The 19010-nt window shown below is 55.4% G+C and overlaps 1 protein-coding gene across 1 annotated transcript; it reads right to left on the bottom strand.

The window, feature by feature from the left end:
• Window positions 1-2648: 2648 nt before the first annotated feature.
• Window positions 2649-19010, bottom strand: LOC144947427 (uncharacterized). Its single transcript, XM_078876675.1, has 10 exons — window positions 18708-19010; window positions 16472-17022; window positions 15027-15182; window positions 14181-14328; window positions 10457-10536; window positions 9631-9820; window positions 8394-8620; window positions 7239-7675; window positions 6602-6999; window positions 2649-3096 (listed from the first exon to the last, which is right to left on the bottom strand). Exons 1-10 carry the CDS (start codon window positions 18871-18873, stop codon window positions 2696-2698), a joined length of 2754 nt encoding a protein of 917 aa, XP_078732801.1. The 5' UTR covers window positions 18874-19010; the 3' UTR covers window positions 2649-2695.

Below are 19010 nucleotides of genomic sequence, written 5' to 3'. Positions count from 1 at the left end.
ATTTTATTGTCTTTGCATTTCATTTCAGTGTACAATGTTTTGATATCCCCCTTGAGTGGAGGTGATGTTACATTCAAAATAAATAGTGTTACGGTGAGAGAGCACCACACACTAAGCCACGTACAAAGCTCCCCCACAGGCTTCTCCTCCTGACATGAAACTAAAATAAACTAATTAATTTTTATTTTACCAGGTAAGGTCCACTGAGCTGTGTAGCTCTTCTTCAGAAGCCACCTGGCCACCATCACAAACGACAGCAGCTCAAGCACGTGGCTGAAATCGTCGCGAAGAAATGTACAGCAGCGGCCAAATATTCTTGAACGTATGGTGACATCGATTCTAAACATTTCTTTCTCACCCCCTCCACCTCCACCCCCCTCTTCAGGTTTCGCCAACGAGTGACTACATGGACCCATCAGACGAGGACTATGTGAACCCAGATCAGCGGCAGGTGAATGAGGATGACGATAACTACGACGACATCCTCCCGTACAGACCGGGCAGTGCCACCGTCCTCCCAAATCGTGGAGTTCAGGGCTTGAAGCCTGAAACCTCCTCATCCTCCCCCCAGGACTTCCAACCAGTAGCAGCCCCCCGAGTCAAGCGACACGACCACAGCACAGGGTTACAGCAGCACCCGCAGCTGCCGCCACGTCCACCCAAACCTGAGGCTGATCAACCTCTGGGATCCGCGGCCTCAAAGTCCCAGCCTCCTCCGCCGGCGAGAGCTCCAGGCCACGGGCTTCGACAGGTCCCAGATTCGGCTTCCAAACCTCTGCGATCGGGAGCGCTGCCACTCCGAATTCCACCGCAACAAGGGGGTCTTCCAGGATTGAGGGCTCCATCTCCTGCAGCTCAAGGTTACAGATCCCCAGCTTCTCATCTTCCACCGTTGCGAGGTCCGGGCACAGAAGTTGCAGGCTTCGGAGGTCCATCTCGCGAGGGCCAAGGCCCTGGATCTACGGGTTGCAATATCCAGAATCAAGGCCCCTCGGCCGATGGGCCCAGGCGTCCGAAGAGCGCACTATTTCCTCCACAACCCCACGGGGGTCGCAACGACAAGGGGGTTCAAGAGATGGACTCCGTTTATGAAATTTCCCCACCCTGAGAATGGCACTTACCCCCACCCCCTCGCAGCCTGTGTGGGCTACCTGGGGGGGGGGGGGGGTTACCTTTTATACGCGTGCATACGTCCGTTGGAACACAGCAAGTTGCTAGCGGGCCTTCAACAATTCACGTGGCCTTAAAGGGCACATAGCATGACACAAGTGCCGCGGTGACATCACCGCCACCTAGTGGCGAATGTCAGTTGTTGCTGTTGTGTACGTGCGAGCGATAGTGTAGCGGGTTAGCGCTACACAGTGCTACGAACCCAGCGAACCAAGTTCGATTCCTGCTCACGGCCACCAACACCAGTGATAGCGATTATCTGAACTGATCATGGGCCTCCACCTAAGTCGACTCAGTCTCAAATGAGTACTGGGTGTGGTGTGTAAACATTCACCACTGAGGAGACAAAGGCGGCCGGGCGTAGTGTTGGCGACCAACCCCTCGTGTGCCGTGTCGGCCTTCATAGTTGCTCGCTAACAGAACTTGCGCCAACAGTCTATTAGGGTGGTCTTTGTCTTTATATTTGTGTACGTGTGATGAGAGCAAGGAATTGTATTGGCTGAGTTCCTGATGCTATACACCCTGATCCCCTAAGTCCAACCCTGACCCCCTAAAACTCTCAGAGACCCAGACTCACATCGAGACCCACAGAGTCGCAGATATACCCAGAGACCCAGACTCAGAGACCGATATAATCAGAGACCTACATACTCGCAGAGACCCATAGACTCACTTATAAACCCATATAATCAGACCTACAGACTCTCAGACTCCGAGACGCATATGCTCTCAGAGACATATATACTCCAAGAGAGACCTACAGAATCAAGACACCTATAGACTCGTATAGAGACCCAGAGACTCACAGAGACCCACAGACTCACATAGAGACTCTTTGAGTACTCGGTGGCTGAGTGACGACATTGGAGGTGGACAACACAGTGTAGCAGCGTTCAGGGTGGAGTTTTTTTTTATTGGATCGCGATTTTTGCTGATTGTACAAAAATAAACACTGCTGGCAGAACAAGGCGTCACTCATACACTCCGCGCGGTAGTAATTGTGGTGGTGGTGACGATGACGATGCTTACGGTAATGGTTTTGGTGATGGCGGTACAGCGGTAAATGCACCGCACTACGAACCCGGCAGAGACCCGGGTTCGAAGCCCACTCACGGCCACCAACACCAGTGATCGCGATTATCTGAAACGGCCCTGGGCCTCCCCTAAGCCGACTCGGCCTCAAAATGAGTGCCTGGTCCAGTGTGAAAACATCGGCACTAGGGAGACATAGGCGGCCGGGCGTGGTGCTGGCCACTCACCCCCTCGTGTGCACAGTGCCAGCCTTCATAGGCGCTCGCATACAGAGTGTTTTCCAGGCTACACGGGGTTCTTTCGTCGCGTTGGTAGTATTTGTGATGGAAAGGATGGTGGCTCCATCGAGAATCTGCCAAAAAAAACTGCCAACACCCCTCCACCTCTCCACCCACCCATTCCCTCACCCCTCCATCTCCTCCCTACCCACCCCTCCACCTCCCCACACACCAACCACCACCTCGTCCACCTTGTCAATTCAAGGTCAAACGATCTAAGCATCATCATCATCACCGCCACCGCTGGCTCCGTTATCTTCGGGACGATGTTCGGGATCCCTCTCCTGCCCTTCATCATCACTGCCACCTTCACCACCACTACCCTCCTCGTCGTCGTCGTCCCCGTCCACCTCTTCGTCCAAGGAGAAGATGTAGTTGCTCAGGTCCACCTCATCAATGTCAGCCTGCGGTGATGCTGGAGAGGTTGAGGATGGCGATGACGACGATGGCGATGACGGCGATGATGAAGATGGAGAGGAAGATGTTGATGAAGATGGTGATGATGATCGTGATGATGATGATGACGACGACGTGGCTGAATTCTCAACGTCTTCGTCGTAAACCTGAGCACCGTGGAAAATGAAGCGACTCGGAGGGATGAAGAGGAACTCGTCTTCTGTGTGGGGAAAAGGGGGGTGACAAGGTGGAGGGAATAGGTGGGGTGAAGAGATGGTGTGAGGTTTGGAAGAGGGGAGGTGAAGAGGTGATGTTAAAGAGATGGCACTGCTAAAGCAATCATCATCACCACCACCATCATATCACATCAAACAAAGATCCCCTTAATTTGGAGCTTTCGTGACTGCAGGAATTACTCTTTGGTTCTTTTGGTAAAGTTACGTAATAAAGAGAAAATAATAAATTAAATTTGCATTCTCATGAAGAACATAATCAACCAGGTAGGGTGTTGACTGTTATGGTATCCGACTCTCTGTTGTATTACATTACATTTCTAAGTATACTAGATTTGTGTTTCTATTTCATTTATACCTGATGATGATTGCTTGTGTTGCAATCGAAACGTCGTATGCTAGTATTTAATATATTATTTACTCTTTATACGTGACTTTACCAAAAGAACCAACGAGTAAAGATCCCCTTAACAGACTGTAGGGGCAAATGCCGTTAGCGAGTAGCACGTATGAAGGCCGTAACTGTGGCATATGCACGATGGGGGTGGAGTGCCAGTACCACACCCAGCCACCGTTCTCTCCCCAGTGGTGATGTTTACACACCACACCAGGTGCTCATTTGAGGCCGATTCCACCTGGGGGAATCAAACTCGGGTTGCCGGGTTCGTAGTGCAGCTACACTACAGCTCCCCTCATCATCACATCATACACATCACCATCATCATCACCACCACAATTATCAGCAACATAACCACAATCGTAATCAGCATCCAACCCAGGAAGGATCAGAGGCAGGCCAGGCTATATGTTTCTCCTTCAGAGGGATCCACATTTTGCAAGCATAGAGACGGGAGGGCATAACTGAGGCCAATAAAATCCAGAGCTTCGTGTGGAGCGACAGACCGGGTAGTTTCCACGGAGCATTACGCAGCTAAATAAAAAGATATTGCCGCTCAGCTGATTCGGAGTCTGGTCATAAACACACTGCCCAACTCCGTGACTCTCTCCACAACTGCCCCATTACTCATGAGGAATTTAGCGCATGAAGTGTTTTATGACAAAAATTATCCAGGCAGGAGCTTAGTTTTTGGCGGGCTCATGGTAAGGCTCCACCTCTTAGTGGCACGCTCTAGGTTCAGCAGCAACTCCTCCTCCGAGTGAACAGCAATCACCAGATCAACAGCAAACATGACATGGTTGACCAATAGGGAGCCACCCCGTGACCAGACCCGGGCATCGATCAGCCTCCCATTGTATCTGTACCAGATGGAAATTCCTCCGGTGCAGCCATAGAAAACTTCTCGAACCACGTGGTCGAAACAAATATAAAATAATGGCAGAGCCAGTGGGGGCGGGGGGTGGCAAGGCGATGTTGAATAATCCTTGCCATGCCCGTGTAGTTGTAACAGTCCGTGCAGTTCCCCTTCTTAAATAGGGGTCCAACAGGGCACCTTTGCAATCCTGAGGAACCTGTCCAGCCAGTTGTAATGATGTAATATAGGGCAGTCTGCAAACGCCAGGCTCCCTCAGCAGTTTTCTTGGGCGATCATCTCTGCCCAGTGCTTTTCCTGGTCTCAGACTCTGGACCGCTTTCTGTACTTCCTCAACAGATGGCACCTCGACAAACACTCACAGGGTTTGTTTACTTCCTCCAATATTTGAGCCATGGCAGTCCTAGCAGGGTCAACCCTTCCTTTCCCCAAGATGTTATCTGGGATGAGGGATTTCCCCTCAGCCAAGACCTCACAGAAAAGACCTCACAGAAATGATCAGAAAACCTGCAAACCTGTTCCTGGGGGTCAGAGATCGGTTGACCATTCTATCCCTTAAGGATGCCGATAGGTGCATTAAAAAGTGATTTGTGACCGTGAGCTGAGGCAGATTTAATTTCCTCAGCAATCCGCATCTGCTTTTCTGTCACTATATAGGCCTACTGTTGTTATTGAGCTGATCTGGCCCATACTTTCACTCCAGTCACTCCAGCCCAGATGCCTGCGTTATGACCCACTCAGAGGTCATAGAAGGTATCCTTGCCTGCATCCATCCACTGATGTTCATCTTCAGTGGGGGGCATAAGCAACTACCACCACCATTCCTCACCTTCCATTAATGGGGAGGAGAGTCCACAGTAGCCTGGGGCTCACAGCTTCCCACACCTCACTGCCACGCTTCCACGTCCCCTTCATTCTTTTGTTCAGAAGACCCACTCCCTGTTGTTTAGCAGTCTCCTGCTCCGAATGGAGGACTGTCCAACGCCATGGTGACTACAGCCAGAACCAGTCCACCGGACCCTCCTGCATTCCACAGAGATCCAGTCGGTACTGGACTAGCTCCTGAATAGCAGCAGCCTTTCCTCTGCAGTTAATCGCTCAGTGGACTTTGCCAGGTAATATGAAAACAATCTTGATTTGAAGCTTTCGTGACTGCAGGAATCCATACTCTTTTGTTCTTTTGGGAAAGTCACGTGGGTAGAAAAATAATAGATCACAATTTTTTTCTCTCAAAATAATTTTTCTACAGACGTGACTTTACCCAAAGAACCAATGATGAAAACAGTTAAATTTCAGTTTAATTGATTTGTTTACCTTTTTCTAGGCTTCCATCGTGTTTCTCTATTGTTTGTTGTTGAAACATTCTAACCCGCTCCAATTGGGCATCTGGGAAACGGAGCTGTAAAGCTCATCGCATTCCTCCAGCATAAATATAGATTCTCATTCCAAGTGGCCACCCTCAGTAGTTTCCTCTTGTTTGTGGACGAACCCAGAGAAGGAAGTGGGGTGATTGTTCTCCTGGCTCCGCCAAATTGGGTTTGGCCCGCGGCCTCTGGCACAGGCTTAGTTTGGATCTTTTCTCTGTGAGTTCAGCAGTGATTGAGTTGAAGGTGGCGGGGGTCACCAGCCCTTCGAAGGATGTCGGCCTCCCTCCAATAGCAGTGCTCACAGCCACCACAGCGTTACTGGCCGGCAACCAACACCACCATCACAGCATCACCACCAACACCGCACCTCAAATTAGCACAGTTGGCTATGTACGGTGCAAAAAAAGTTCAACATATACACACATACACACATCCATACACCACAACTACAGAGTTACTGACCAGCAACCACGACCACCACAGCGTCACCGACAGTCAATCATCACCATCATCACCACGACCACCACAGCGTCACCGACAGTCAACCACCACCATCATCACCACCACAGCGTCACCGACAGTCAACCATCACCATCATCACCACAACCACCACAGCGTCACCGACAGTCAACCACCACCATCATCACCAACACCACCACAGCATCACCGACAGTCAACCATCATCACCACCACCACAGCGTCACCGACAGTCAACCATCACCATCATCACCACCACCACCACAGCGTCACTGACAGTCAACCACCATCACCGACAGTCAACCACCACAGCACCACCGACCGGCAACTCAGACACACCAAAATCAGACCGGGGTGGACTGTGTCGATGATGGTACCTTTGAGCTGCTTGCCGATTGGCTCTCTCGTATCGGCCTCCCAGAATGCAGCGGGCTGGGGGCGCCCCCCTCCCAGCACGGCCGCCCCTTTCCCGTGAGCCTCTGACCCTTGTCCCCTCTTCCCACAATGCACCGGGGCGGCAGCACCACCCCCACTCCTCCTTCTCCTCCTCCACCGTCTCCGGCTCATCATGGCCGCCGCTTCCCTCGCCCCGGCCTCGGCCATTGCTTCCTCCGTCGCTTCCATCGCCGCTTCCAACATCGCACTCCTCGCGGCCTTCACCACCCTTGCTTCTCCTGCTTCTCCTTCTCCCCCTGCTTCTCCTGCTTCTCCCCTTGCTTTTCCTGCTTCTCTCCCTGCTTCACCTCCTGCTTCTGCTTCTCCCCCTGCTTCTCCCCTTGCCTCTCCCCCTGCTTCTCCCCTTGCTTCTCCCCTTGCTGCTCCTGCTTCTCCCCCTGCTTCTTCTCTTGCTTCTCCGCCTGCTTCTCCCACTGCCTCTCCCCTTGCTTCGCCTGCTTCTCCCCCTGCTTCTCCCCCTGCTTCTCCCCCTGCTTCTCCCCCTGCTTCTCCCCCTGCTTCTCCCCCTACCTCTCCCCCTGCTTCTCCCCTTACCTCTCCCCCTGCTTCTCCCCTTACCTCTCCCCCTGCTTCTCCCCCTGCTTCTCCCCCTGCTTCTCCCCCTGCTTCTCCCCTTGCTTCTCCCCCTGCTTTTCCTGCTTCTCCCCTTGCTGCTCCTGCTTCTCCCCTTGCTGCTCCTGCTTCTCCCCTTGCTTCTCCCCCTGCTTCTCCCCTTGCTGCTCCTGCTTCTCCCCTTGCTTCTCCCCTTGCTGCTCCTGCTTCTCCCCCTGCTTCTCCCCTTGCTGCTCCTGCTTCTCCCCCTGCTTCTCCCCTTGCTTCTCCCCTTGCTGCTCCTGCTTCTCCTTCTTCTTTTCCTGCTTCTCCCCCTGCTTCTCCCCTTGCTTTTCCTGCTTCTCCCCTTGCTTTTCCTGCTTCTCCCCCTGCTTCCCCCCTTGCTTCTCCTTCTCCACTTGCTTCTCCCCCTGCTTCTCCCCCTGCTTCCCCCCCTGCTTCTCCTGTCACTGATCCTCCCCTTGTGTCTCCTGCTCGTCCCACTCCTCCCCCCACTCTCCTCCGCGCTGCCATCGCTTCTCTCGCTATCCTGGCTTCTCTGTATGCTTCCATCGCTTCCCTACGCACCTCCCCCCTTGCTTCTCCCTCTGCTTCGGTTGCTTTCCTCCGTGTTTCTATGGCATCTCGCCATGCTTCTGTTGCTCCCTCTCTCGCATTCCTCTTCGCTTCTGCCAATTCTCTCGCTTCTCTCGCTTCTCTGTACGCTTCCACTGCTCCTCCCCTTGTGTCCGCTTCTTCGGTCCTCGCTTCTCCCCTCGATTCTGTCGCTCCTCCCCTCGATTCTGTCGCTTCTCCCCTCGATTCCGTCGCTCCTCCAATCGATTCCGTCGCTCCTCCCCTCGATTCCGTCGCTCCTCCCCTCGATTCCGTCGCTCCTCCAATCGATTCCGTCGCTCCTCCCCTCGATTCTGTCGCTTCTCCCCTCGCTTCTGTCGCTCCTTTCATTGAGTCTCGAGTTTCACCCCTTGCTTCTCCCATCGATTCTCTCGCTTCTGCTCCCCTCGATTCCCTCGCTTCTCCCCTTGATTCCCTCGCTTCTCCATTTGCTTCCATCGCTTCTCCCCCCCTCGCGTCTCCACCCCGCCTCGTTCCCCCCCTCAATTCTTTCCCCGCTCCCGCCGCTTCTCCCGCGGCCTCCCCCCTCGCTTGCCCTCCCCCCACCCGCGCTTCTTTGCCCCGCCGCTTCCCCCCACCCACGTGCGTCCGTTGCCAAAGCGTCTGCGCCCCGGGGGGGCAGAGCCGGGCCCAGGCACCCCCCAGACGCAGGCAGAGCTCCCCCACCACGGCGTCACAATCCCCTAGCAGCTCCACGTCGAAGGGGGTGGCCCCAAAATGGGGGAGAGGCTCGCGGTTAATGAGCACGCGGGGCACGCAGGGGGCCAGCCAGCCTGGAACGAGGGGTGGGGGGGGTGGGGAGAAGGGGAAGAGTCTCTGTGTGAGTTTCTGTCTGAGTGAGTCTCTGTGCGAGTCTCTCCGTGACTGAGTGAGTCTCTGTGTGAGCCTCTCCGTGACTGAGTGAGTCTCTGAGTGAGTGAGTCTCTGCGTGAGTCTCTGCGTGAGTCTCTGTGTGAATCTCTGTGTGAGAATGCGAGTCTCTCCGTGACTGAGCGAGTCTCTGTGTGACTGAGTGAGTCTCTGCGTGAGTCTCTGCGGGAGTCTTTGTGGTGTGAGTCTGTGAGGTGTGAGTCTGTGAGTCTCTGAGTGAGTCGCCTCTGAGACTCTGCGCGAGTCTCAGCGTAACTGAGTGAGTCTCTGTGTGAGTGAGTCTCTGCGTGAGTCTCTGCTTGAGTCTCTGCGTGACTGAGTGAGTCTCGGCGTGACTGAGTCTCTGAGTGAGTCTCTGGGTGAGTCTCTGCTTGAGTCTTTGTGTGACTGAATGAGTCTGTGTGAGTCTCTATGCAAATGAGTCTTCGTGACTGACGGAGTCTCTTTGTGCATCTGTTTGAGAGTCTGTGTGAGTGAATCTCTGCGTAAGTCGCTGTCCGAGTCTGTGTGTGACTGATTGAATCTCTGCGTGAGTCTCTGCGTGAGTCTTTGCGCGAGTCTCTGCGTGAGTCAATGTGCGAGTCAATATATGAGTCTCTGTGTGAGTGAGTATCTGTGTTAGTGAGTCTCTGCGCAAGTCTCTATGCAAGTGAGCCTCTGTGTGAGTCTCTGTGTGAATGAGTCTGTGCGTAAGTGTGAGCCTCTCTGTGCGAGCCTCTGAGTGAGTCTCTTTGTGAGTCTCTGATTTCTGATTAAGTCTGTGAGTCTGTGTGAGTCTCTGTTCGAGTATCTGTCCGAGTATCTGTCCGAGTCTCTGTGTGACTGAGTGAATCTCTGAGTGAGTCTCTGAGTGAGTCTCTGAGCGAGTCTGTATCTGTGAGTCTGTGCGAGTGAGTATCTGTGCAAGCCTCACTGGGTATGAGAGCCACAGGCCTCACTCTCAGTGAGGAGCCCATGGTGAGCAGGAGGTCGGCGCCGCTCTCGCGGTCGCTCCGAACTGCTCGGTGGAATTGGGGGGGAAGATTCTCCCCGAAGAAAATCACCCCGGGCTTGAGCACGGCCCCCCGCTCGGATGGGGGGCACACGGGGCACAAGGGGACCCGCTGAGGAGACACAGAGTAGTGGGAGGCACGGGGGGAGACAGAGACACGGAGCGGGGAGAGAGACCTCACGGAGTGGGGGAGCGCGTGGAGAGACAGAGATACCGAGTGGGAGGCACGGGGGGAGGCAGAGACACGGAATGGGGGGGGGGGGGACAGACATGGAGTGGGGGGGGCATGGGGAGACGGAGACACAGATGGGGGGGAGGGCAGGGAGACATTTAGAATCAATGTCCCTACGCGTTTAAAGTGTTTGGCTGCTGCAATAAATTTCAACATGATGATGATATCAGCCACTTGTTTGAGCTATCATTTCAGTGGGGCCTTACCTTGTAAAATAAAAAAAATGTTTAAAGTTAATAGGACGCTGTCGCAAGAGGTCACACGTTTGGCGCAACGCTCCTTCACTGACCGTACGTGGATGAATGATTGATGGGGGATGGGAGTCTGAGGAATGGGGGGGGGTGGAGGGATGGGGGGCTTCTGGTGATTGAGGAGTGGAGTCGTAAACACAACAGGGACTGCCAAAATCGTTAATTATCGTGACGAGTAAATCGCAGCGACTCCCCTCCGTACCCCCCCCCCCCAAACTACCCCCAGTATCCCCCCCCAAACCCCCCCCCTTGTCCCCCCCCCCACCTGTCTCTCCACGTCGTCGCGGATGTCGTCGCTTGACACTTTGTGTCCACAAACCAGACACGAGGCCCAGTCAAACGAGCCTGAGGCACACGGAGGAGACACGGAGAGACACACGGACATGGGGAGACATGGAGACACGGGGAGACATGGAGACACGGGGAGACACAAGGACATGGGGAGACAAGGAGACACGGAGTGACACGGAGACAGTAAAACACAAAGTTAGCCTTTCTCTCCAATCGGCCCATGTCGCCGTGTTTATTTCTCCCCGTGTCTCTCTCTCCATGTCCCTCTCCCCATAACTCTGTCTCCCCGGGTCTCTCCCTCTCTCCCCGTGTCTCTCTCCCCGTGTCTCTCTCCCCGTGTCTCTCTCCCAGTGTCTCTCTCCCAGTGTCTCTCTCCCAGGGTCTCTCTCCCAGTGTCTCTCTCCCCGTGTCTCTCTCCCAGTGTCTCTCTCCCAGGGTCTCTCTCCCAGTGTCTCTCTCCCCGTGTCTCTCTCCCCGTGTCTCTCTCCCAGTGTCTCTCTCCCAGGGTCTCTCTCCCAGTGTCTCTCTCCCCGTGTCTCTCTCCCCGTGTCTCTCTCCCCGTGTCTCTCTCCCCGTGTCTCTCTCCCCGTGTCTCTCTCCCCGTGTCTCTCTCCCCGTGTCACTCTCCCCCTGTCACTCTCCCCGTGTCTCTCTCCCCGTGTCTCTCTCCCCGTGTCTCTCTCCCCGTGTCTCTCTCCCAGTGTCTCTCTCCCAGGGTCTCTCTCCCAGTGTCTCTCTCCCCGTGTCTCTCTCCCCGTGTCTCTCTCCCCGTGTCTCTCTCCCCGTGTCTCTCTCCCCGTGTCTCTCTCCCCGTGTCTCTCTCCCCGTGTCTCTCTCCCCGTGTCTCTCTCCCCGTGTCACTCTCCCCCTGTCACTCTCCCCGTGTCTCTCTCCCCGTGTCTCTCTCCCCGTGTCTCTCTCCCCGTGTCTCTCTCCCCGTGTCCCTCTGTTTCTCTCTCCCCGTGTCTCTCTCCCCGTGTCTCTCTCCCCGTGTCTCTCTCCCCGTGTCTCTCTCCCCGTGTCTCTCTCCCCGTGTCTCTCTCTCCGTGTCTCTCTCCCCGTGTCTCTCTCCCCGTGTCTCTCTCCCCGTGTCTCTCTCCCCGTGTCTCTCTCCCCGTGTCACTCTCCCCGTGTCACTCTCCCCCTGTCTCTCTCCCCGTGTCTCTCTCCCCGTGTCTCTCTCCCCGTGTCTCTCTCCCCGTGTCCCTCTGTGTCTCTCTCCCCGTGTCTCTCTCCCCGTGTCCCTCTGTGTCTCTCTCCCCGTGTCTCTCTCCACGTGTCTCTCTCCCCGTGTCTCTCTCCCCGTGTCTCTCTCCCCGTGTCTCTCTCCCCGTGTCTCTCTCCCCGTGTCTCTCTCCCCGTGTCTCTCTCCCCGTGTCTCTCTCCCCGTGTCTCTCTCCCCGTGTCTCTCTCCCCGTGTCTCTCTCCCCGTGTCTCTCTCCCCGTGTCTCTCTCCCCGTGTCTCTCTCCCCGTGTCTCTCTCAACGTGTCTCTCTCAACGTGTCTCTCTCAACGTGTCTCTCTCCCCGTGTCTCTCTCCCCGTGTCTCTCTCCCCGTGTCTCTCTCCCCGTGTCTCTCTCCCCGTGTCTCTCTCCCCGTGCCTCTCTCCCCGTGCCTCTCTCCCCGTGCCTCTCTCCCCGTGCCTCTCTCCCCGTGTACTCTCTCCCCGTGTCTCTCTCCCCGTGTCTATCTCCCCGTGCATCTCCCCCCGTGCCTCTCTCCCCGTGCCTCTCTCCCCGTGTACTCTCTCCCCGTGTCTATCTCCCCGTGCATCTCCCCCCGTGCCTCTCTCCCCGTGCCTCTCTCCCCGTGTCTCTCTCCCCGTGTCTCTCTCCCCGTGTCTCTCTCCCCGTGTCTCTCTCCCCGTGTCTCTCTCCCCGTGTCTCTCTCAACGTGTCTCTCTCCCCGTGTCTCTCTCCCCGTGTCTCTCTCCCCGTGTCGCTCTCCCCGTGTCTCTCTCCCCGTGTCTCTCTCCCCGTGTCTCTCTCCCCGTGTCTCTCTCCCCGTGTCTCTCTCCCCGTGCATCTCCCCCCGTGCCTCTCTCCTCGTGTCTCTCTCCCCGTGTCTCTCTCCCCGTGTCTCTCTCCCCGTGTCTCTCTCCCCGTGTCTCTCTCCCCGTGTCTCTCTCCCCGTGTCTCTCTCCCCGTGTCACTCTCCCCGTGTCTCTCTCCCCGTGTCTCTCTCCCCGTGTCTCTCTCCCCGTGTCTCTCTCCCCGTGTCTCTCTCCCCGTGTCTCTCTCCCCGTGTCTCTCTCCCCGTGTCTCTCTCCCCGTGTCTCTCTCCCCGTGTCTCTCTCCCCGTGTCTCTCTCCCCGTGCCTCTCTCCCCGTGCCTCTCTCCCCGTGTCTCTCTCCCCGTGTCTCTCTCCCAGTGTCTCTCTCCCCGTGCCTCTCTCCCCGTGCGTCTCTCCCCGTGTACTCTCTCCCCGTGTCTCTCTCCCCGTGTCTTTCTCCCCGTGCATCTCCCCCCGTGCCTCTCTCCGCGTGCCTCTCTCCCCGTGTCTCTCTCCCCGTGTCTCTCTCCCCGTGTCTCTCTCCCCGTGTCTCTCTCCCCGTGTCTCTCTCAACGTGTCTCTCTCCCCGTGTCTCTCTCCCCGTGTCTCTCTCCCCGTGTCTCTCTCCCCGTGTCTCTCTCCCCGTGCCTTTCTCCCCGTGTACTCTCTCCCCGTGTCTCTCTCCCCGTGTCTCTCTCCCCGTGCATCTCCCCCCGTGCCTCTCTCCGCGTGTCTCTCTCCTCGTGTCTCTCTCCCCGTGTCTCTCTCCCCGTGTCTCTCTCCCCGTGTCTCTCTCCCCGTGACTCTCTCCCCGTGTCTCTCTCCCCGTGTCTCTCTCCCCGTGTCTCTCTCCCCGTGTCTCTCTCCCCGTGTCTCTCTCCCCGTGTCACTCTCCCCGTGTCTCTCTCCCCGTGTCTCTCTCCCCGTGTCTCTCTCCCCGTGTCTCTCTCCCCGTGTCTCTCTCCCCGTGTCTCTCTCCCCGTGTCTCTCTCCCCGTGCCTCTCTCCCCGTGCCTCTCTCCCCGTGCCTCTCTCCCCGTGTACTCTCTCCCCGTGTCTCTCTCCCCGTGTCTCTCTCCCCGTGCATCTCCCCGTGCCTCTCTCCGCGTGTCTCTCTCCCCGTGTCTCTCTCCCCGTGTCTCTCTCCCCGTGTCTCTCTCCCCGTGACTCTCTCCCCGTGTCTCTCTCCCCGTGTCTCTCTCCCCGTGTCTCTCTCCCCGTGTCTCTCTCCCCGTGTCTCTCTCCCCGTGTCTCTCTCCCCGTGTCACTCTCCCCGTGTCTCTCTCTCCGTGTCTCTCTCCCCGTGTCGCTCTCCCCGTGTCTCTCTCCCCGTGTCTCTCTCCCCGTGTCTCTCTCCCCGTGTCTCTCTCCCCGTGTCTCTCTCCCCGTGTCACTCTCCCCGTGTCTCTCTCCCCGTGTCTCTCTCCCCGTGTCGCTCTCCCCGTGTCTCTCTCCCCGTGTCTCTCTCCCCGTGTCTCTCTCCCCGTGTCTCTCTCCCCGTGTCTCTCTCCCCGTGTCTCTCTCCCCGTGTCTCTCTCCCCGTGTCTCTCTCCCCGTGTCTCTCTCCCCGTGTCTCTCTCCCCGTGTCGCTCTCCCCGTGTCTCTCTCCCCGTGTCTCTCTCCCCGTGTCTCTCTCCCCGTGTCTCTCTCCCCGTGTCTCTCTCCCCGTGTCTCTCTCCCCGTGTCACTCTCCCTGTGTCTCTCACCATGGCACTGAATCACCCGTGTCACCCCGGCCTGCGTCTCCAGGCCGTCGATGTTCTGGCTGTAGTTCCTTAGCAGTTGCCCCTCTTTCTCCAACTGTGCGACGAAACGGTGACTCAGGGAGGGAGAAAAGCGCCCGGGAAACATCTCCTGTGAGAGAGAGAGACGTGTGAGGAGCGACACACAGGGAGAGAAGAGACAATGAGAAAGACACGGAGAGAGAGAGACACGGGGGGAGTCACATGGGGGGAGAGACACGGGGGGAGAGACACGCGGAGAGAGACATGGGGGGAGATACACGGGGTGAGACACGTGGGGGGAGCGACATACAGGGAGAGAAAGAGACAATGAGAAAGACACGGAGAGAGAGAGACACGGGGGGAGTCACACGGGGGGAGAGACACGCGGATAGAGAGACACGCGTAGAGAGACATGGGGGGAGATACACGGGGTGAGACACGTGGGGGGAGCGACACATAGGGAGAGAAGGAGAGAAAGAGACAATGAGAAAGACACGGAGAGAGAGAGACACGGGGGGAGTCACACGGGGGGAGAGACACGTGGAGAGAGACATGGGGGGAGATACACGGGGTGAGACACGTGGGGGGAGAGACACTTGCGAAGACACAAGGAGAGACAAGAAGACATGGGGAGAGAGAGGGACACACGGGGAGAGAGACATGGGGGGAGAGATATGTGGGGAGAGAGACAGGGAGACTGAGAAAAACAGAGAGGCATGGCGAGAATCAACTAAAGTGCTCAAACACTCACTCACACACTCACTCCATCCCTCTCACACAGAGACTTCCACACACAGCTAGCGCCACCGCTCCCCCGTGAACTCTGACCCTGGCAAACTTGTAGAAAGGTCGCGGATCGGAGGTGAAGTGCTGGAGGTCGAAGAGAGCCTGAGGGTCACGCAGGTCTGGGAACTCGGCGTGAATCCGGGAGAAAAGGCCGGAGCCGGGAGACCGGAAATCCGGGATGCCACACGAGACTGAGACCTGGGGAGAGTGGTGGGACAGGAGGGAGAGGGGGGAGGGAGGGAGAGTTTATTGCTGCCCAGCAGCAAAAGACTTGTACGTATGTATGTCGAAGTAGCCAACTATGCTAATCAGAGGTAGTGTATAGTAGTTTTGTGTATAATAGTGTCGTGTATAGTAGTGAACTGTATAGTAGTGCAGTATATAGTAGTGTAGTGTATAGTAGTGTATATTGTTGTGTAAATTAGTGTGTATGTAGAACTTCCTTCACACCGTACGTAGCCAACCGTGCTAATCCGAGGTGCAGAGGGAAGGACAACAAACTAAACAACAACAAGCAGCAGTTCTAAAGAAATTCGTTTGTCAATCGAGATGATGATTTAAAATTGGCAGCAGTGGCTTCCTATTATAGGAAGGGAAGAGCGTTCCAGACGTCCGCAGAAGCGAATTTGAAAGCGCCGCGCGATGATTACGATGCGGCGACCACCGTCTTTGCTCGATGGCCGGCCAGAAAGCCATCAATCTCACCGCCACTGCCACCTCAGCCATCACACACAACACACCCCGACACGGTCTCGAACAATGGCATCTCCCGTATTCTGTTCATTCTCTTCTTTCAGTCTACAATTATTCTACAATTTCCCGATACGATTCCTTTCATAAGGTCTCCCACCTGTTACCCGTAGCTCAAAGATTAATTGTAGATTTGCCTCAACTACATGCGCTCTACAAACTAAACTGGACATGCGGAGGCAAAAAACATAGGATCCCAGGGAAAAATCATCAATCTCCCCATCTCCCTCTCTTTCCCCAATTTCTCCCATTCTCCCCCATCTTTCTCCCCCCATCTCTCTATCCATCTTTCTCCCCACCTACTCCCTCCATCTCTCTCCCGATCTCCATCACTGACCCCAGCTCAAGTGAGCACCACAACTCTCTCATCTCTCTCCATCACTTCCTCTCTTCCCATCTCTCCCCATCTCCTCCTTCCCCATCTCTCTCCCCATCTCTTCCCATCTCTCTCTCCATCTCTCTATCCATCCACATCCCCCAATCTCTCTCCATCCACATCCCCCCATCTCTCTCCCATCTCTTCCCATCTCTTCCCATCTCTCCCCATCTCTCCCCATCTCTCTCCCCATCTCTCGCCCCTTCTCTCTCCCCATCTCTCTATCCATCCACATCCCCCAATCTCTCTCCATCCACATATCCCCATCTCTCTCCCATCTCTTTCCATCTCTCATGTCTTCCTATCTCCTTCCCCATCTCTCTCCCCCCTTTCTCTCCACCACTCTGTCTCCATCCCTCACCCCGGCTCCCGTGAGCACCACGACCCTCTTGGCGTTCCTCAGCAGCTCGACGACAGCGTCGATGCCCCCCCCGTCCGCTATCCTCCTCCTCGTCCTCCTCCTCGTCCTCCTCATCAGTGCCACCTCCTTCCGCCGGCGCCTACGGGAGGCCGCCTCCGACTCAGACAGAAGCCGTAGCAGCAGCAGCCTCTGCCACAGCGATGATGAGGAGGCGGAGGAGGCGGTGGTGGGGGAAGCAGCTGCGGCGGCAGCCGCACACAGAGGTAGTGGCCCAGCTCCACCTCCAACTTTTACAGGCGCTCCTCCAACTCCTCCATTTCCACCACTATCTTCTCCTTCAGGTCCGCCTCCACCAGGTCCAACTTTTACAGCTCCACCTCCTCCACCATCGTCTCCTCCTCCAGGTCCACCTCCTCCTCCACCATCTTCTCCTCCAGGTCCACCTCGTCCACCAGCACCATCTCCACCATCCCTGTGTCTCTGTCTCTCCTCTTCCTCCTCTTTCTTCACGTGTCTCGCAGAGACACCAGGGACAGATTTCTCCAGACAAACTGGACACGTGGAACGGAGGAGATGCAGGGGGAGGAGGGGGAGACACGGGGTAAATCCCACTGAGTTAGTATTAGCTACTGTGAAAAGAACCTGGCGTCCGGGGACCTCTTGGATGGGGCACTACGGTGGCTCAGAGATGTTAACAACCTTTCCTGGTGTACAGGAGGTCGTAGGTTCGGGTCCAACCATGACGATGCCTGCTGTATATTTGGAGTTTGCGTGTCTCTATCATCATCATCACGATGGCTAGGAGATGTTAACTACCTCGCCTGGTATACCGGAGGTAGTGGGTTCAATACTAACCCTGATGCCTGCTGTATATTTTTTGTACTAGTAAGGAGTTGGCATATTCTGTTTGCGTGACAAGCCTTACTAGTTGGCCGTGTCAGGTGGTGGCGGGTTTAGCGGCACCTTTATATTTACGCGATCAAACCCACAAACAAAACCTATATTGTGCATATTTGGAGTTTGCGTCTCTATCTCTCATCATCACGGTGGCTCGGAGATGTTAACTACCTCGCCTGATATACAGGAGGTCGTGGGTTCAATCCCGACGATGCCTGCTGCTGCTGTATATTTTGAGTCCGCGTCGTCTCTCTCTCATGGTGGTCACTGCGTGTTTTTTTTTCTCCGTGGTACTCCAGTTTTTCTCGTCCATATTTAGAACCGTCACCACGCGTTCGGGGCGTCCATAAATAACATCACGTGATTTTGGACGATTTTTTACCCCTCCTCCCATCGTCACACGGCGTCACAAAAAGTCAGACCACCCCCTCAAATATGACGTCACAAAGCTCTGCCCCCCCCCCCAAAAAAACACACATGCTTCAAATCGCTTTAAACTATTGTCATTGTAGTGCGTATTTAATGTGGCGCTGCACTCTGATGTTGTAGAAAACATTTATTAAAAAGTATATTTAATTAAGTAGAACGTGTTGTTAATTTCTCAACCCCCCCCTCGTCACACATCGTCACAAATGTCTGACCCCCCCCCCCCCCAGGTGCGTGACGTCATTTATGGACGGTCCCTTAAGTTGTGCTTATACACTTTATCTATTATACGTTAATATTTGTTGTGATTTGTTTACCTTTCCTCTGCTTTGCGCCCCTATCCTGTTTGTCTTCTATTGCTTGTTGTTGTAAATGTCTGACCCCCGTGTGCCCGTAACTGTCCGGAACATCTTTAAGAAAAAAAACGCCACTTTTTTAAAATTTTCTTCCTGTGATTTTCACACCTGATGATTTCTTGTGTTGCAGTCGAAACGTCGTGAGAAATTGTTTTATTTTTATTATTTCCCTTCTACGTGACTTTACCGAAACAACCAAGAATAAGAGCCTCATAGTTAATCGTATTTCTCCAGGATAAATATAAAATATTCTGATTCTGAATGCAACCTGGTATACCACTACGGCCTCCATGTTAGTAAGGGGGGCACAGCCTCCATGTTGGTAGGGGAGGTGACGTCACCAGCCAGAGACCTGGCGCGTGCGTCATTTCAACCCTTACCCAACATGGCCACCCCCTTCATTCGAGCAACCCAAGTCGTGTGCCGCCATCGCGATTGGCCGGTTTGAACGCCCCACGTGACGAACGGCCAACCAATGAGGAGGAGGCCAAAGAGAGGCGAGGGGTGCGACATGGGGGGGGGAGGGGGCAGGGTAAACGCAGAGGGGAGACCCCCACCAATCGAGGAGACGACGGCAGCCGTCGCAGCCGCCACGCTCGGCAGTCGCTGCTCCTCCCCGCTCGCCTCCCGCGTCGTCGTCTGCTCCTCCTCGTCGCCGTCGTCGTCCGCCGCCGCTTCGAGGCGCCGCCTCTTGGCGGGAGGCGTTCGATCGGCCGTCGCCATCTTGGGCGCCGGTGTTAATTAATTATTTATCACTTCCGGTTCCGGTCGTGGCTTCGAGTGAGCAAATAATGAATAATTAATGTGCAATATTAATTAACGACGGTGTTTACGTATTAATAGTCACGCTAAACGAAACA

The sequence above is a fragment of the Lampetra fluviatilis genome, chromosome 45 (genome assembly GCF_964198595.1).
Source record: "Lampetra fluviatilis chromosome 45, kcLamFluv1.1, whole genome shotgun sequence".
Taxonomy (NCBI): Eukaryota; Metazoa; Chordata; class Hyperoartia; order Petromyzontiformes; family Petromyzontidae; genus Lampetra; species Lampetra fluviatilis.
Note: the sequence above shows the minus strand (reverse complement) of the source record. Positions and strands in the feature narration are given on the sequence as shown.